The sequence below is a fragment of the Alligator mississippiensis genome, chromosome 5, assembly GCF_030867095.1.
Source record: "Alligator mississippiensis isolate rAllMis1 chromosome 5, rAllMis1, whole genome shotgun sequence".
NCBI lineage: Eukaryota > Metazoa > Chordata > Crocodylia > Alligatoridae > Alligator > Alligator mississippiensis.
Genome location: NC_081828.1, coordinates 200,097,009 through 200,115,571, shown reverse-complemented (window position 1 = coordinate 200,115,571; position 18,563 = coordinate 200,097,009). Strand labels below are relative to the sequence as shown.

General features: G+C 40.0%; 1 protein-coding gene across 2 annotated transcripts in view; it reads right to left on the bottom strand.

Annotated features, from left to right (window-relative positions):
* Nucleotides 1–18,563, bottom strand: part of LARP4B (La ribonucleoprotein 4B) — an 83,485-nt gene that overhangs the window by 18,053 nt on the left and 46,869 nt on the right. For both annotated transcript variants that reach the window (XM_019498663.2, XM_006259238.4), the window contains exons 5-13: nt 15,826–15,907; nt 14,774–14,910; nt 13,125–13,228; nt 8,848–8,958; nt 8,269–8,322; nt 7,979–8,188; nt 3,864–3,970; nt 2,924–3,178; nt 1,461–1,506 (exon numbers count right to left, since the gene is read on the bottom strand). In XM_019498663.2, the coding sequence (XP_019354208.2) occupies nt 1,461–1,506; nt 2,924–3,178; nt 3,864–3,970; nt 7,979–8,188; nt 8,269–8,322; nt 8,848–8,958; nt 13,125–13,228; nt 14,774–14,910; nt 15,826–15,907 (1,106 nt within the window). The remainder of the gene's footprint in view (nt 1–1,460; nt 1,507–2,923; nt 3,179–3,863; nt 3,971–7,978; nt 8,189–8,268; nt 8,323–8,847; nt 8,959–13,124; nt 13,229–14,773; nt 14,911–15,825; nt 15,908–18,563) is intronic.

The following is an 18,563-nucleotide window of genomic DNA, read 5'->3' as shown; positions in this document are numbered from 1 at the left end:
TGGATTCTGGCCCTGGCTCTCTGCAGTTTCTGTATTTTATCTTCTGACAACTGCGGAATGTAAAATACATATAATCTGGGGAGTCCAATGAGGTCTTCCCCCTGTGGGTACTGCCTGCATGTCTGATGCATATAGCTAGGAAAACAAAGGAGCTAAAGAAACCTGTCATGACAAAGCTGCCTAACTAAAAATGAAATAGCCTCTGAAAGGGCAGAATTAAAACAGCAAGGATGACAAGTGCAATTAGCTCACTGACTGTTGGCAATTAGAAAGGAACCAAAGGCAGTGAGACCAGATCCCCTTTTACATGTTCTTGTGAGGGATCCAGGCAAACACTGCTATCTAGAATATACTGGAATTCAACAGAAAAATCAATGACTCAGGTGTAATAGTGCAAGGAACACTGAAAAGGTCATAACTTATGTGGCAAGTACTACTTTTTCAATGAAGGTCCTCAACAAGTAATGGGGAAGGAAGTAGTCCTTGCCATCATGTGCTACATGACTGTGTTGAAATAGTGGCCAAATGGGGACATGAGAGTGAGGCAAAGTGAAGGACAGGTAGTTGGGTCTAAGACTGACCCAAAAATCTCAGGTCCTACACAGGTAGAGCTACAAAACAAACGAACAAAACCCTTCTACTCAGTAAGACCAGATTTTTCAAAGAGGAAACCCTTTTTCAATAGTGAGATCTATTAAGTGATTAATATTCCAACCTACAACAGCAGTTATGGTAACCTTTAATAGGGCTGTCCCTCAATATTCAAACCTTGCTCAAGTTTTACAGATGGAATATGAATCCAGTGCCCATCCCTGAAAGATGCCACTGCTATATCTTAGCCATGGAGCTTGGTGCTTCTGTTGCAATGGTTCCTTCAAAAATCCACCTCATTACATCCCTCTCCACTTCCATTCTTCAATGGCAATTTTTAGAACCAGAACAGATCGTTTTATAACTAGAATTCTGCCTTGTTTTAACAAGGGTTCCAGTTTATTTATAGTGCACAAACTAATTGCTAAATAGTTTTTTGCTATGATTTTCAAGTATCAAGTTAGTAGTTTCTGAACTTCAAAAAACCTTTGTGCTTACCTTATCTGATAAAGGATGTATGGGCACTCCGCTAAACTACTATTATTACTGGTAAGAGTTAATGGTGGGGAGGAGTTACATACCATTTTCAAATCCTCATTTTAATCTTTTTCCCCCTCAGCCTTCTGCCTTAGCAGTCTATTACCTATAATATAGTTCATTTAGTAAATTTAGAGATATTTCTTTTGAAAAAAATATTAAACCAGTATCTTTAGTTAACAATAGTAAAAGCATGTTTTGTGTAGTATTTTGTTAAAGCCCTGTTACTTACTCCAGATAATCTGACATTATCTTGCTACCCCTATTTCATTTATGTTTTAATTATAGACTAGGTATGATTAAAAAAAAAAAAACACCCCCAAAACACTCACTGTAAACTTGTCCTCCCTTTTCTTCCGATAACCGTATGAGTTTTTCCTAAGGAAGAGAAAACAATCAGAAAACGTGTCTAGGGAGGAGGGAAATTGAAAAAAAAAAAAAAAAAAAAAAAAAAAAAAAAAAAAAATGATGAATTGATATTACATTCATCCTCATTTAAAACAGAATACTGCATGATATCACAGCTTTAAAAGAGAGATTATGGAGACAAAATTAAAAAACAACCTCATTACAACTAAAGAACTTAATAGTTGTAGTTTTTTGCTGCATTGGTAAAAATAAAGTTTTCTTATAGGAAATGCATCTAGGTTGACAAACTCACCAGCTTCCAATACTTTTCTCTGCATTCAACAGTACAAAAATCAACATATGGGATTTGTAACTTTTTCATTTGGGTTCTCATTTTTATTTAAGGGTAACAAATTTGACACGTGACTTGTGCAAAACCCATTAAAAGTTACTAATCATGTTGTTTATAGATACAAAAACCCTGCTAAATTAGGGGCAGAAAGAAAGCTACCCTGAAATAATCCTGGAAAAATTATATATATATATATTTTTTTTTTAATACATATAGTCTAGTGTTCTAGGAGCTTCCTTCCCTGTCCAGATTTGCTCAGTTTTGGCTTCTTCAATTCCAGGCCTGAAAAAGGGGACCTGGAAACTAGAATTCAAGCTGGATTTTTTTTTCTTATTGCCTGACAGTAGATCTTGCAGTCCCAAATCAGTTCTGCTCTCTCATTTTCTTTGTCAACTTGAACAAGAACATGGAGAACCTGGGGATTTTGTTTCAGCTAATGAAGTTAACTATATGCGCTAACTAGAATGTACTTAGGTGAATTGCCTATAATGATAAACCTAGGAAAACTGTTGCATAACTAGCAAATATGACTACGCAATAAGTAAACCTGCTACTTAAGTGATACTTTCAGCAAGCCATTTAAGAAAGCCAAGGTACTGAGCCAGGCCCACAGCCCTGCATATTAGAAGTCATGTAACATTAGGTAGATAACTTTAGAAGAAATCATTTCGATTGAGCCAAAATTAAAATGAAATATTTTTCTAGAAGGTAAAAAAGATTAGAGAATCAACTTTTTACAATCACAGGGCCTACCCCCATCACTATTTACCATTAATGTACTATTAAAACAAATAGAGTAAATTTAGAAGTTTTCCCCTGAATTTGTTTTAAGTTTACCACTTTCTGTATTCACTTCTCTACTGGAGTTTTAGTTTCGTTGAGAAAAGTCACAGCAACCATTAAAAACAAAACAAAACCAACCTAAAACCAGAAAACCAACACACTTCTCCCCCCCCCCCAGTTTAAATCCAAACCCCCCCCCCCCGAAGGTAGCATTTGTGCTTTCTTTTAAAGGAATTTTTTTTTGACTACCAAGACATATTCAGAAGTAGACAATGCCACAAGGTAGTTATATAAACAGTTAAAAGCACTCACCTTCCCCTACCCAAACCAGGGGACGAGTCAATATTAGTCTGTTCCATTCGTCCAGTTCCTATATCCCTCTTGGTATAACTTGTAGCAGCATTTTGCATTCGTGTCCTGTTTTGCCCCGGTTGCCTTGTCTGCGGACTTCTGACACCATTTATTAGACGATCAGCAGAAAAGTTAAATATTGCAGGACTATCAAGAAGCCCAGGTCCTCTTTCTGCACTGGGTATTGTATGCCTTATATGCGATTTGCTAGGATTCCTGAAAAATTAAGAAGTAATATTTATTTTAAATTGTATACTTATGATGGATCTTGTGACGCTTCAGTCTGTGCACTAAACTGCTCAGAGCTTTGTTACATACTTACATAAATGCTTATCAACAGATCATTCACACTAAAAAAAAAAAAAAGGTTCTTCTTCTGAAAAGTTACGTCAACTATTTATTTGAAGCAAAATGGAACCTCTGAATTTCTATTTTCAATTGGTACTTCATCAAAACTATTTTAAGCTTAAACATGTCACATGCCTAAATCTGTGAATCACTGTCATAATCATGCAAACGTAAATTACAGCCAGGGACTATTCTTTTTAGAATCTTTCCTGAAGCAACAACCAGTCCAGACCAAAGTTGTAATAATCTGTATTATGCAAGTCAGTTATTTTTCTATAAGGAACTTGGCACAGAAAAGGAAGAAGCCAATCTCTCTGGTCCTGTAGATCACAGACCAGTTCTTAGCTACCAGACATACTATTTACCATGCGTAATATGTATGCATTAAAAAGCCACACACAATGGAACATTCTAGCAATATTTAGTCTTTTATCAAATTTAACTTAGTGATTTTCAAGCTGACTGATTTTGCTTTCTTTTCTTTTTAGGCTCAAGTAACCTGTGAAGACCTAATATTAAAAATTTATTGCTTTAAAAATGTGATTAAACTTGCCTGTTTCTGGGAGGGTACTGTCTGAGTGAAGCCAATGGAGAAGCAGCTGGCTTGAAGGCTGGAGATGTGAACCCATTGATAAATCCAGTATTTGGAAATGGTGCTACCTACAGAATAATAATAATAAAAAAGATACCACATGCTCCTACATTTGTACATTACACAGAATACAATCAAAGTGAATGTTAGGCTTTCAAAACAGAGAATTAAATGTGTTGTAATAAATGTCTTGATCATCAAATGGTCATCAAAAATAATCCCGTGTGGTTCTGCTCCATGGTTCTTTAAAAGGTAAGGAATGAGGACTTTAGTTCTGCTCTAAACATCTGTAAGTTATTCTTCACAATATCCATCCATATGCATGGTGAAAAGACAGCATCCTGAGACATATTTTAAATATAGATCCAATAGTCTCAGTTCTATGGTTTAGAGTCTCCTCTATTTTACTACATCATAAACATGCATCAGCACTTTACAGACTGACAAGACAGTTACCCTGCCCTAAGCAGTCTGAAGTCTCAAGCCAGATAACACCACAGAGCTGGGGTAGGAGGGAAAGGCTACAAAAGGCTCATTAAAATCTCAGACACTATTAATCTTGAAGTACTTTTTACTGTTAAATACTACAAGACAACTGAATACTAGTCTCTTCCCCATAAATTTGTTCACTTATTCTAGTTTGTGAGAATTCTCTTCTATTAGCTTTTGAAGGGTCCAATTAAAATTCTGTCTAAAAATGACAGCTGTCTGCTTTAGGACCCACTGATTTTTTCATGCCATACCCCACCACTTCATATATGAATCACTACCTGCCTTGCTCCCCAGAGAATACGTGAATATAACAGGATGTGCCATGTCAAAGTCCTACTTAAGTTTCAGACAGATTTCCCTTACCTCAGAACTAGACATCCCTCATTTTAATAAAAAGTTAAGCTACATTAAGAAGTAGAAATGTTATTTCTAAAGTTCACTAGCATCAAAACACAGATATCTTGGGCTGCCTGAACAGTACAAATGGAATTGCTTTCTTGTCATGCTTACTACAAAAGAAATAATTGATATGGTCTTGTTATTTCAAGTTATCCAGTTATTCAAGTTATTAACATTTCAGTTCATGCAAGCATCACAGATACAAGCTGAGGATTAAATAAAACCCTTTTGAACAGCTTTTATAACAGCTTAACACACTAACATCACATACACTCGTGTTTGGAAAAATTAAGTAGTGTCACTAATGGAAAAGAGGTGCAAATCGCACAGACGAGCAGTCACCAGTGTTCTTCAGGTGACATTTCAGACAATGTCAGCACAAAATCAAGAGGTCAGAGTCCAGTAGGCTGGGATTCAGAATTAGCTCCTTAAAAATACAAACCGGTAAATCTGAACCAGTATGCTGTGTCACTCTGGGGTGCCCCGAGATTGTTTCAAGGGTGCTGTGGGGTGCCATGCAACATTAGCGCACTCTGGTGTGCAAGCATAATTCAGAGATTTCAGATAGGTATCTATTAGTGTTAATAGCAGTCTGACCTTCTGTAGTCTGAATTCCTTGTGACCGATTTGCTTTATTATTTTTCTGGAGTCAAAAAATGAGTGAAAACTAAGAGCTGGCATTTTCTGAGGGGTGCTATAAGTCTAAAAAGGTCAAGAACCACTGGTTTAAATATAGTCTATTTGGGGGTACATTTTCAGTGAAAAGACTTGCCCTGAAATGCTTGCAAAACATGTCATCTAAGCACTGCTCCATAAAGAAATCAGAAAGTGACATTGACAATCTTACTGCATTGAACTTGCTTTGAACAGGAGGCAAGCTTGAGATATCCAGATTATTTCAAACTATTCTTTAAGGGAAACTAAGTGAGCAGTTCCCTTCCTTTGGAAGAGCCCTTAGTGGAGAGTATTTAATTAAAACTATCATTTTCCATTTTAAAAAAGTGTTATACATTTCCAGTGACAACCTACTTAAAGCAAGTACCCCAATTTCAGCTACTCTTCCTACACTTCCCAAGCCCTCCATATTTCGCTAGGTCTGACAAACTATTAAAAAAAATAATCACAATTAATTGGCAGGATTAAAAAAAGTTGCAATTAATCATGATTTTGATTGCACAGTTAAACAATAGTCAGCATTCCCTGCCCCTCCACCCCCAACAGCTTGGAGGCCATGTACCCCGCAGCTCTTGCCCTGCCATCACCAACAGCACTCAGCCCCAGCCCACCCTGCGCCCAGCTCCAGAATTGCGCCGGCCTGATCAGACCCACCCGAACCCATGCAAACAGCCTGCTTACATCAAGCAGGGGCAACAGCCAGGGAGAAGCTGCTGCTCAGCGTGGGAGACAAACATCCCCTCCCCCTCGCCGCTGCTGGGCCCTTCTTGCTGCAGCTGCTCAGCGCCAGCGCCCAAGATGCCCTGCAGCTCCTCTGCGCTGCCACTGCTCCCCACTGGGTGGCCCAGAGGTAGTGGCAACAGTGGTGGCAATGAGCCACAAAGCAGCCCGAGCACAGGCTACTAGCATCTGCAACAAGAAGGGCCTGGCAGCAGCAAGGGGGAGGGGCCATTTTTCCCTGGTGCCAAGCAGCAGCTTCTGCCACTGCTCAGCATGGGCAGGTGGTCTGGAGCAGGTGCAGGGTGGGCCAGGATCGGGGCTGTGAGCACGGGTTTTGGCTTGTCTGGAGCTGGCCCACTCCACCAGGCTGAGTGTGGAGAGGTGCGGGACAGGCTGTATTTTGCCCACCCGGGTCAAAATGGATGCGTGTGATTAAGGTGTGTTACAAAAATGTATGCGTTAATTTGTTCTGCATTAATCATGTATGTTAATTGCAATTAACTGATTTTTTCCCCTTATCTAAATGCAGAGAAGCACAAGATGACTCAATTATAGCATTTCACAAAGTGTGATGCATCTTTCTGAGATGAGGCATTAGGGTCTTTATAGCATTATTCCAAAAACCAACACAGGAAACTTTATAGAGCTCTGCATCCAAGAATAATGAAAGCACAGCAACTACCTTGACCATTTTCAAGCCTGTGGCTCCAATAAATGAAGGTAATCCATTTGCGAGTGGATGACTATTTAATGAGCTCCTGCCCAACTGTTCACAGCTTTTTAGTAAGGGGAGTCCCTTTAAGTCTTTAGTTCACATGACAAATTCAAATTCATTTTTAGCTAATTTTAATGAGGACAGCAGCCTCCTGGCCTGACCCAGTGTTGAAAAAATAATGTCTCCTCCCTATTTTCTACCCCCTGCCTCTCCTCCCAAACATGCTTTAACAGCAGCAGCAAAGTACTCTGGCTGCCTTCCCTACATGTAAAGTGCATTTAAGCACACCAACTTTTTAATGAACTTGCCTTACAATGCACATAAAGTTGGTTCAAGGACACTTTAATCCCTTGCCAAAATCTCTAATTTTGAGTACTGCTACCCTAGTTTCTTCTAACCTCAAGTAACAACAGATCTGCTGCGAAGTGTTCCCACATGTAAGAATCTCATCCGGTTTCCTATAAAACAACAGCATTTCCACTCCACTAGAGCGCAAAAACTACGCTAGCAAATGAGAGTCACACGGACAAAGAAAAGCAGAACAGAGACCACCATACAATACAGAAAGCAAGTCGCCTCTTAATCAGCTGAACAACTGTTTGACAGCAATGTAAAAGATGCAAATATTGAAGCAAGACCTGAGATACAAAAAAAGCGCCAAACAAACAAAAAAAACCTTTACATTAAATAAATCCAAATCATCAGTATATGCTGAATGGGGCCACCCCACATGTTAACAGCAAAATCTTTTTTCTTTCAAGAATAACATCCATCATTATCTCCTTTCAAATTCTGGTAAGTGCATTCAGCACATGAGTGAAGTTGAGTTTTACACACATGTACACAAGCTATTAAGACCATTTTTTGAAAAATATTCTCCAATAAAAGAATTCTTCAATGTATAATCCCTAGAATAAAATAGCTGCCACTTCTAATTAAATGGAAGAAACAACCCGAGAACCCCTTTTTGATTCTGAAGAGCAAAACAGATTCTGACAGTACCTCCAGTCCTCTGAACTGAAACGCTACATAATTCCTTCAAGGGCAAACTCTTCTCAGGCTCCGAAAGACTTACCAATGATGGATCCAGGTAGCTGTGCGTAGTTGACCAAGTCTGTGGGGTAATTAAGCTGTACAATGGAAATTGCTGTTGGGGACTGTATACTGGAGGTATATAAAAGGATGTTGTGTAACGCTGTTGTGTGTAGAGGTTCATATCCAGAGGTCTATATCCGTTCTTTGGCAAAAATGTGTTTATAGCTATTGCCTTTGCTTTTATTCTTGCCTGAAAAGTAGATTAGATTATTTAAGTATATCAATCTGTCTTAACAGTCAATAAATTCAGCACAAATAGCTTTAAATTACCTTAATTGGTTTTCCTTGGAAAGTTTTCACTTCTTCTCTAAGGTATCTGTAAGCCTTATAAAAACAAATTTTTTAAAAAAAATTGTCAAATATCCAGTATTAAAATTAAGAGAAAGCATGCACTGAAGTTCTGGTGAGTTTAATTCAGCAATAGTTCAAGTACTGCTAACACTAATTCCAATTAACTACCAGATAAACACAGTAAATGGAAGTTAAACTTATCTTCTATCATCACAAGAGCTTTAATGATTTTACACAATTTTTTAAAATAATGTTTAAAAGTCCTAAAACAATTTTAACTTGCAAGATGGGTTGACAATTCAAGACGTGCTTCAGAGTATGAACATTTTCAGTAATAACAGTTTCTGAAATTAAGCCACTTTCTGCATGCAGAATTTATTTTAAGGTTTAGCTAAACTCAAACTAATAACTGGGAAGATGACTATTTCCTTGACTTGTCCACAGAAATATAGCCTATGGACAAACTGATTTTTCTCCCATACTTTGCTTCCCTAAACCATTTTAAACAATGTAAAATGCTGAATAATAGTTGAACATTGATATTTTACAAGTCCTTACCTGTTGCGCATCAGCTTCCGACTCAAATGTAATAAACCAATTGTCATTATAGGCAAACTCACAGTTGATAAACTTAGGCAAGTTATCTCCCTTGAAGAGTGCTTCCACTTCCTAAGAAAAGGTTGGGGAAAACAGGTCAGTAAAAACAGGAAAGTCATTGTGAAGTGCTGAACTTTGACTGCAGGACTCCTGGAGGAGAGGATAAAATGCTTGTCAATTTGCAAGAGTAGGAAACAGATTAAAAATACCTGCAGTAATGCTTGCTGTCATAGGTCATCTTAATATAAAAAAAGGGAGATGTAACATTAGACTCAGCCATACACACAAGATTCTGCTTTTTTGGTACTGTTTTAACACAGGAGGGACAAGCTATTTAGATGGATTTTGTTTGAGAATGTCCGGATTTATATTGCCTCAAAAATAACAAGCATGCTTGCAGGAAAAAAAAAGTTAAAACTCTTTTCAAAGGGCACTTGATGCCTGAAAGCTGGTTCAACAGCTCTTCTACCTATATAGGTGGGCTAACAAAAAATGCCACAAAAAAAAAAAAAAAAAAAAAAAAAAAAAAAAAAAAAAAATCTTTGCCTCTTGTAACCCTTTCCAAAATTACTTACATGAATTTTCCATGAAGTAAAGAACTTCCACTTTTACAGACCAAAAAGCTAAACCAGTAGCATCAAGAATCCCAGCAGGGATTCACAGCAGGTAGACCCTGCCTGACTAACCTTGTTTCTTTTTACAGCCAGGTCACAAAATGCTTAGATGCAGGAGTCGAGGTAGATGTCATCTACTTGGATTTTCAAAAGGCCTTCGATACAGTGTCTCATCCCAGTCTCATAAATAAACTAAGCAGCTGTGACACAGATGATTACATGGTCCAGTGAGTGGCATGGCTTATGGGATGTACCCAGAGAATGTTAATGGACAGGTCCATATCGACCTGGAAAGATGTGGGCAGTGGGGTCCCCCCAAGTTTCAGTCCTTGGACCAGTGCTGTTCCATACCTTCATCTGTGACTTGGATGAGGGTGTGGAGAGCACCCTGTCCAAATTTGCGGATGACTCCGAATTATGGGGCAAAGTAAACACACAGGTGGGCAGGAAACGGATTCAGGTGGATTTGGACAGGTTGGAAAAAGTAGGCAGAACAGAATAAGATTCAGTTTAACAAAGTTAAGTGCAAAAGTGCTGAACCTAGGGAGAAAGAATCACCAACACACACAGATTGGGAGATTACTTCTAAATAGCACAGGGGCAGAAAGTGATCTCAGAGTCATAGACACCGAGATGAACATGAGTCGTCAATGTGACGAAGTGACAAGCAAAGCTAACCGAACTCTATCATGCATTAGCAGATGCATCATGAACAGGTCCAAGGAGGTGATACTTCCCCTTTACGCAGCATTGGTAAGGCAGCAGCTGGAGTACTGCATCCAGTTTTGGGCGCCGCACTTCAAGAAGGATGTGGATAACCTTGACAGGGTCCAGAGGAAGGCTACTCATATGGTTAGGGGCCTGCAGGTAAGGCCCTATGAGGAGAGATTGAGGGACCTGGATCTCTTCAGCCTCTGCAAAAGGCGGCTGAGAGGTGATCTTGTGGCTGTCTACAAATTCATTGGGGGCAGCAAGGAATAGGAGATGCTCCGTGTGTCAGAAGGCCACCTCTGTCTCTCCCCAAAAACTCTGCTCTGTGACATTTTGGTTAATATGGGCCCTGCAGAGGGCAGACATCCCATCTATTTAGGTAACCTGAGTTGGATACATTCTCGAGGGAAGGGGGGAAACCTGCTCCCTCTGCCTATGTGACTGGCATCACATACCTGGGTGAGGGGCTTACACTCCCCACTGTTCTAAGCAATACCAACCTGACTGAGAGGGGGCTAGAGACCCTGCCAGTTTGCCCAGCAACCAGTGATGCATTTCAAATTGGTTGGCTGGCAGCCAACAGGTGCTGGCCTCCACTGGACCAGGTAAATGAGGTCATAAGAGCTATAGAAGTTAAGGACTGCCTAGGAGGAAGGGCAGCAGCCATGATGAAAACTCAGAGAGAGAAGAGCTGGACCATCTGAAACTTGCTCTCTCTCTTGAAACTCATGATCAATGAAATGCCTGCCTCCAGAGGGATTCTCCACCTGCCTCTGGATGATACTTGTAAATAAACTACCCGAGAACTAGATATATAGCTTGCAGTAACTCAGATGCGTGATCAAAGGCTACCAAGCCACCCTCTGCTCTGTGGGATTTCTCTGATATTACTCTATCCTGTACCCTATTCCAAACCTACTCCTTGTAACCAATAAAGTTCCCAATAAGTCTCCCATGCTAGGTACAAAGGAGAGAGGGGCTAGATTATGCCTTGGGGTCCCCTTGGTTTGGCTGACTAAGGGAGAACACTATTTGTGCTTCAGTCTGAGGGAAGTACCCCAAGTTTTTGAAGTAGGTCGAGTACCCTCAAGGGCTACTAGGCCTGTTTCCCAGGGGGCAGTGCCAAGATCAGACCCTAGGTGGTGGCGGTGCTACCCCAAGGCTAGTGGGTATACTCCAGAAAGGGGGTCAGCCAGATGTGAGGCACCCCCAGGGAGGCACTCAGAGTCTGGAAGGTGGCCAAGAGCAGTGAGGTGGATGGCTCAGTGCAGGAGCGCACCCCCGTTTACCAGGACGCCACTTGAGGTAACTAGAAACAATGACCACAAACTGACAGAGCAGATTTAGATTGGACATCAGGAAGAACTTCTTCATGGTATGGGTTACCAGAATCTGGAATGGGCTTCCAAGGGGGGTGGTGCTCTCCCCTACCCCCAGGGTCTTCAAGAGGAGACTGGACAAGCACCTAGCTGGGGTCATCTGACCCCAGCACTCTTTCCTGCCCAGGGCAGGAGGTCAGACTCGATCTACTAAGGTCCCTTGGGACCCTAAAAAAAAGAAGTGCATGAAATCCAAGAACCAGCGTTTGTCCAAAGGCTCAAAGGCACATTTACCACAGTATGGTCAACTTTGCTCCACCAGCCACTCAACTGAAAAGTTAGTTGCAGTTGCACAAACCTGTAGTTGTTAGCAACTTCATTCACAAAGTCTTTGCTTCTGACATTTCAAAAAGTCACTTGTTTACGAGTACTCAAGAATAAACTTTTGCAGCTTTAGTACTAGTATGTCTATAATCTGCAAATGACCGACCGCAAGAAAAATGTCTGCTTAACAAGGAATATATGCAGAGCTTTACAGACTAACTGGAAAATTGATTTTTTTTAAACGAGAGATTCCAATATTTTATATGTTACTTTTCCCTCCTCTTCCTTTGCCTAAAGTTTTTATATTTTGTGCCCTAGTCTTATTTTCTACTAGACTTTTCTGTCAGTATGAATTCCATTCTTTTCAATATACGTTTATTTTCAGAGAGAAAAGTAATGTGACTTGTGCTTCCTCCTTGTTCCTTAAGCTAAAAAAAAAGTTAGGGATACCTCTACTGTTCAATCATCTCTCTCTACTCCACCTGCTAACCCTCAAGTCCAATCTGTTCCGAAATGATATGCCTAATGGAGGCATTCAGTGTATACAGAAATTCCACATGCAACCCAAAACATTTGTTTTTTTCCTCCATACCCCATGACTACTTGTCCAATTCAGATCATTGCTTCCAATACCCTTGCATTCATCAAGCTTACTGCCTCAACCAAAATGGAAATGTTGCTGAAGCATGAAGTACCTCCACAGGTGGATCAGCTCCACACCTTAGTGGGAGGTAGAACCATTCAAGAGTTTTCCTTCTCTGTTTCACTCATTTGTAATTTGTATCCCGCAGCAAGAGATGTAGGAACTTATTGATCAAAGCAGCAGCAGTGAAAAAAGTCTCAGGAAGACAGGAAGTGGAAAGAAAAGAGGCCTACAGAGAAGTACTCTGCAAACTTAGTAATGAGACTGTCATCACCCTCACAAGCCCCCAAGCACAAAAATTGCAGCAGAGAAGGACCAACAGTTGAGCCTATTAGAGTGTTTCTATAGGGTCTCAACTCAGCATAGCCAATTGAGGGCATTTTTGCCCTTTACACACATTTGTGTAACAGATCTTACTGTAATATCCTCTGAACTATACATTTAAAAAAAGTGAACATAGAGGGCCTTCTGACAGCCTTTGTAAACCAAGGGCCCAATAAGCCAATTTAAAACTCAATAAAAAAGCAGGTATAGATCCACATGGTATATTTTGACAGTTGGACGGTGCCAACTCCCAGGTCAAGAACGTAAAGTGTAGTCTGGCGTTACTGAACTAAAATTGCTTACTTCAATGGGAGTAGATTCAGGTACTTCACGTAAAATCACGATGCAGCGATTCTGATTTGGCCTGACTTTTTCTCCCTTCTCGTCCACTTGGACTAAAGGCAATGCTGAAAGGAAAGAAATATTTAGTTTTAGAAAACTAACTGAAGCAGCATGTACTCTAAAAGAATTCCCAAGGTTTGGCCTATACTCTAGATAAAGTTCATTTAATGCTTTGAAATTTGACTGTGTTGGTACTTAACAACGTTCAAAAGTTATCCCCAGCCTTTGAAAGACAGCCAGATGACCTCTGTTCATAGTTCTTGTAACCTAATGCAACACTATCATAAACTGGGAGATTTTGATGGGAAGCCCCAGGAGTTAGTGTTGGCTTTTAAGGTTGATTTTACTAGATGTTGAATGATCTTTAAAGTGCAGCTATGTTGTTAGACTGCAAGCTCATAAGGCAGTTATTGAGGGGTCTTCTTTAAGTTAGGGGCAAGACTAACAGGTCACCCGTGAACAACTGAGGGAAAAGTGGTACTTCTGGTTCTGAAATTTGAGACTCCTTTTTAAAGCTAGTCAATACTGCTTACCCAACTGGCCCCAAAGGCTACTGTTCAGAAATGCAAGATGTACACTTTTCCAAAGGACAGAGAACAGTGCCAGCCAGCTCTTGTTGACCAAAGCCTAAGAACCATGGAGTTGCCTCTATTATATTCAGGTCAGTGAAATTTAAATGTTGTATGTCCACACAGCCTAGCTTGATTATAATCAGTACATATTCTGAACTTGTCATATGTTCAAATATGCTTTGAAAGTCATTTAAAAGTGACAGCAGACTGCCAATAGGAGATATCCTAGAACGCAGAATTCATCAACCAGACATATCACTAGTAATACAGGGGGTCTACACATGAAAACTAGGGACCAAGTCACATATGGTAATCCAGAAGAAAAACAGATGAAGTAAGCATTGCAAGAGGATTATGCCAGGACAATACTCCAAAGATGTCTTTCTGAATTAAGAAACCTACTATTTGAGAATCCTTTTAATGTTGTGTACTCTTAATCTAGTTGGTATCTAATCTAGTTGGTTCTAATTTCAGGCTGAAAAGCTTTCTAACAATACGTCTTTGACCCCTTATCTAAGGCAACAAGAAATGTCTTAGATAACTAGTAAGAGGCCAGAAGTTTAACAAGATTGCCACCTAGTTTAAGCTTTCTGTAGTGATCCATCACTTTTAATGTTTCTTACTCTTTTTCTAATAATGTAGCATAAGGGTCTACCAAATGTCTATGTTCTTTTACTATTCCCATATAAAAGAGACCTGTTGGACAATACTTAAAAAAAATGCAAAATAAGTTATTTTGTATTGCTGGAAGACACTAACACTACATATTTGATCAAAAGGAAAATTATCTGAATTAGACTGTTGCTTTAAGTGTACAGACTTAAATCAAGTTGGCTCTCAATGTAATAAACCAAAACTGTCACAGTTAAAGAAAAGCCTGAAAATGTTGACTTATATTAAACAGTTTCATAGTTTCATCCAGTTTCATAGTTGTTAGGGGCTGGAAGGGATCGTACAGATCATCAGGTTGGTTTTTAAGCAGTAAACATTTAGTATACCTTTGTAAGAAAAACCCATCAAAACATGCTATTTACTTACATCTCAGCACTTCAACAATCAAATCCATATCAGTACTGAGTTTCTTGACATGATCAAGATTTGCTACTGTCATTATTGGCACATACTGATCGCTGTCCATCTGTGATATAAGGTACATGTCACTGGCCAGATTCTCTCTGTGGGGGGAGGGGAGTAAAATAAGGAGTCATTCCAATTTGACATTAAACATTCCTCACAGACACAAAGGGTTATTAAAAAAAACAAACAAACACACAAACCACATAGTAATGCAAGATTATACAAAATTTAGTGAGAAGCAAATTCCTGCAGGGCATTTTCATTTTAAGCGTTTTCACTCATTTTCCATCAGACCCATCCGATACTCATTGTTCCACATCAGTCATATTATTAGAATGACTCCTGCCAATTAATCATTTCAGCCCTTAACTGTGTTAACATGCCTGGAAGATGCAAACAATCTCTCCTCCTGAATATGTAGCGGCTTGAAAATTCCACTTTTCCCCACTGGATTACCAAATAAAAGTGGTGACACAAAAAGGTACAAGGGTAAAGGCCTGCATTTAGCTGGTGGCATTGTTTTTTTTAACAGTGAGGGATGACTAAATAGAAAGGCAGGAATGAATGGACAAGTATATCAACAGTTCTCCTTAGAGTACCTAAGGAACCCTATTTGGCTGTTTTAATATAAATTCTAAATAATAAAAAAGGAGAATAGAGAAAGGGTATAGGGATGTGGTAAATACAACAGGATTAGAATTAAAAAGGATTCACAGCCTTTAATGCTAGAAGGAATTATTACTGATCATCCAAGTCTGACCTTCTGAATAAACACCACCTACAGAACCCAATTGTTGCTGTATTACATCCATAACAACTTCTTTGAACTACAGGATATCATGCAAGTAGCATGACATTCTGGAATTTCTTTGCTGATCATTTCCTCCATCATTCCTCTCCTTCCCACTCACTTCTGGTTGTTTGTTTTTAGAGATGGTAACCTGTAAGAATTCCGTCTATCCCAAAGATATGAGATGATAGCTAGGAATCCTTTTAAGTACCATTATACTTACCTAGATAAGCAGAATTCCAGTGTTTTCTTAAGCAGGTCTCGTAGATCTTCCTGACCTTCTGGCTGCAATTGCTCATTTCCTCCTAAGCACAGAAAATGAAGGGTTTTAAAAAGTTAAAAGCCTGCACAGCAGCTACATTTGAAAGCCAATTCAACATTTGAGGTAGCTTTTCAAGACTCATGCCCATCATTAGCTGCATATCTGGCCCTAAACTTTCAGCATTAACAAACATGGAAGATCTATTAATTAATCAATCAATCAATCCTATACAACTAAACCAAATAAATAATCTCTATATAACAAACAGCACTGAGGAAGCAGTTTGGCTATCAGCCCAAATCTCTTAGCTATCTATACCCAGAAGCAGTAGGAATGGCTTTAGTGAAATGAGTTCAAACATATGGCAAGCTACAGAAATACTCTGATTTTTTTATTTATTTTTTTAATTTATTTTTATATATAAAAAAAATTTATATAAAAATAAATTTAAAAAAATAAATAAAAAAATCAGAGTATTTCTGTAGCTTGCCATATGTTTGAACTCAACATGCTGAACTGCTTTCTTGCTGAACTGCTTGATTATACACACAAAACAACATGTAACGTGATTTATATACATACATACAAAATGTTACATGTTATTTTATGTGTGTGGAGGGAGATAAAAAAAGGATCCAAATATATTAAAGGTAGCTTAATCCCAATGACACAGCAAGAAAGCAGTGCTGTGCAGTAACCCAATACCTTCATCACTTTGTTGCAAACCTCAAAACACTGTTTCAGAAGCAAGACGTAGTTGTTCTAACTCAAGCCAGTTTCAAAGTGTACTTGATATACAAAATGTTAAGAGCAGCAGCAGTTTTGGGAGGGTGGGGGAGGGGAAGTTGTATGTTTAGCCAGGGGTGTCAAACTTTTCATACAGAAGCCCGAAAATCATTTCCAACAATGGCTTTTATGCCAGTATTGTTTATGGCTACATAAAATTTAACCAGTCTAGAGTGAAAATTTCCGTTTTTATTAATTAGTGACTAGTTGAAAGACCAGAACTATGATGTGGGCTTCATGTACTAGCTACATATTTGGTTTGTTTTTAGTAACCAGCTTCATTCAGTATAGCTCTATGAGAAATATGGTCACCACTAGTCTCTCTCTTTTTTCTTCACTTCTCTTTCCCATTTCCCCTTCCCTAATAATGGGGGAGTATTTCCCAGTTTTCTGGAAATAATGGGGGAGTACTGCAAGTATTTATGCTGCTCACTATGCAAAAACACAGAAAGACATTCTCTGAAGGCTTGGATTCTACAGACTTTGGAAACGCTGCCCAAGTCCCAAATGTACCAGGCAAATCAGATACAGCTTGTAGCATTACTATTTTGGCTCTATTCAAATGTTAATAGAGCCACGCTTCATCTGAAAAAACAAACAAACCCCCAAAAGTTATTACACAAACTGGAATACTTCCTCCTTTCAGAACTTTAAACCCCACTGCACTTCTACTTTGATTTCCCAGCTATCTAACATTCTAACATGCCCAGATGCGCTGGGCAATCTGGTGGTTGCGCCAGAGGAGAAGGCAGACATCTTTAACAAATTCTTCACCTCCATTTTCTTGTGCAGGGACTGGGACTCCCCCACCGTGTTTCAAGACGGACTCGAGGGGAACGCCTCTAGACCTAAGGTTGAGGAGGACCAGGTTAGAGTGTTTCTGGAGGGGCTGGACGTGGTCAAGTCAGCAGGTCCAGATGCTCTCCACCCCAGGGTGTTGAGGGAGCTAGCAGGGGTTATTGCTAGGCCCCTGGCACGGCTTTACGAGCACTCGTGGTGCTCACGCCAAGTTCCAGAAGATTGGAAGATGGCCAATGTGGTCCCCATCTTTAAAAAAAGGAGGAGGGAGGACCCGGGCAACTATAGGCCTGTCAGTCTTACCTCAATCCTGGGGAAACTCTTTGGGAAGATCATCAAGGAACACATCTGTGATGGGCCGGCATCGGGGATGATGCTCAAGTGCAACCAACACGGTTTCATTAGGGGCAGGTCATGTCAGACCAACCTGATTGCCTTTTACAATCAGGTCATAAAAGCATTGGATGCAGGTGTCGCCGTGGATGTAGTCTTTCTGGACTTCAGCAAGGCCTTTGACACTGTCAACCATCCCACCCTCATTAAAAAACTAGGCGACTGTGGCATCGATGCCTACACCGTCAGATGGATTGCAAATTGGCTGAAGGGTCGTACTCAGAGGGTGGTGGTGGATGGGTCATATTCGACCCGGGGGGAAGTGGGCAATGGAGTCTCCCAGGGCTCGGTCCTTGGGCCCACACTGTTTGATTTCTTTATCAGCAATTTGGACGACAGGGTGAAAAGCAACCTGTTCAAATTTGCTGATGATACCAAAATTTGGGGTGAGGCGGGCACGCTAGTAGGGAGGGAAAGACTGCAGAAAGACCTGGATAGGTTGCAGGGGTGGGCTAACAAAAACAGGATGCCTTTCAATACTGACAAGTGCAGGGTGCTGCACTTGGGCAGTAGTAACCAGCAGCACACTTATAAGATAGGAAACTGCCTTCTTGAGAGCACGGAGGCAGAAAGGGATCTTGGAGTCATCATTGATTCCAAGATGAACATGGGCCAACAATGCGAGGTCATGGTCGGCAGGGCTAACCGGACCCTATCATGCATCCACAGGTGCATCTCAAGTAGGGCCAAGGAGGTGATCCTCTCCCTCTACACGACACTGG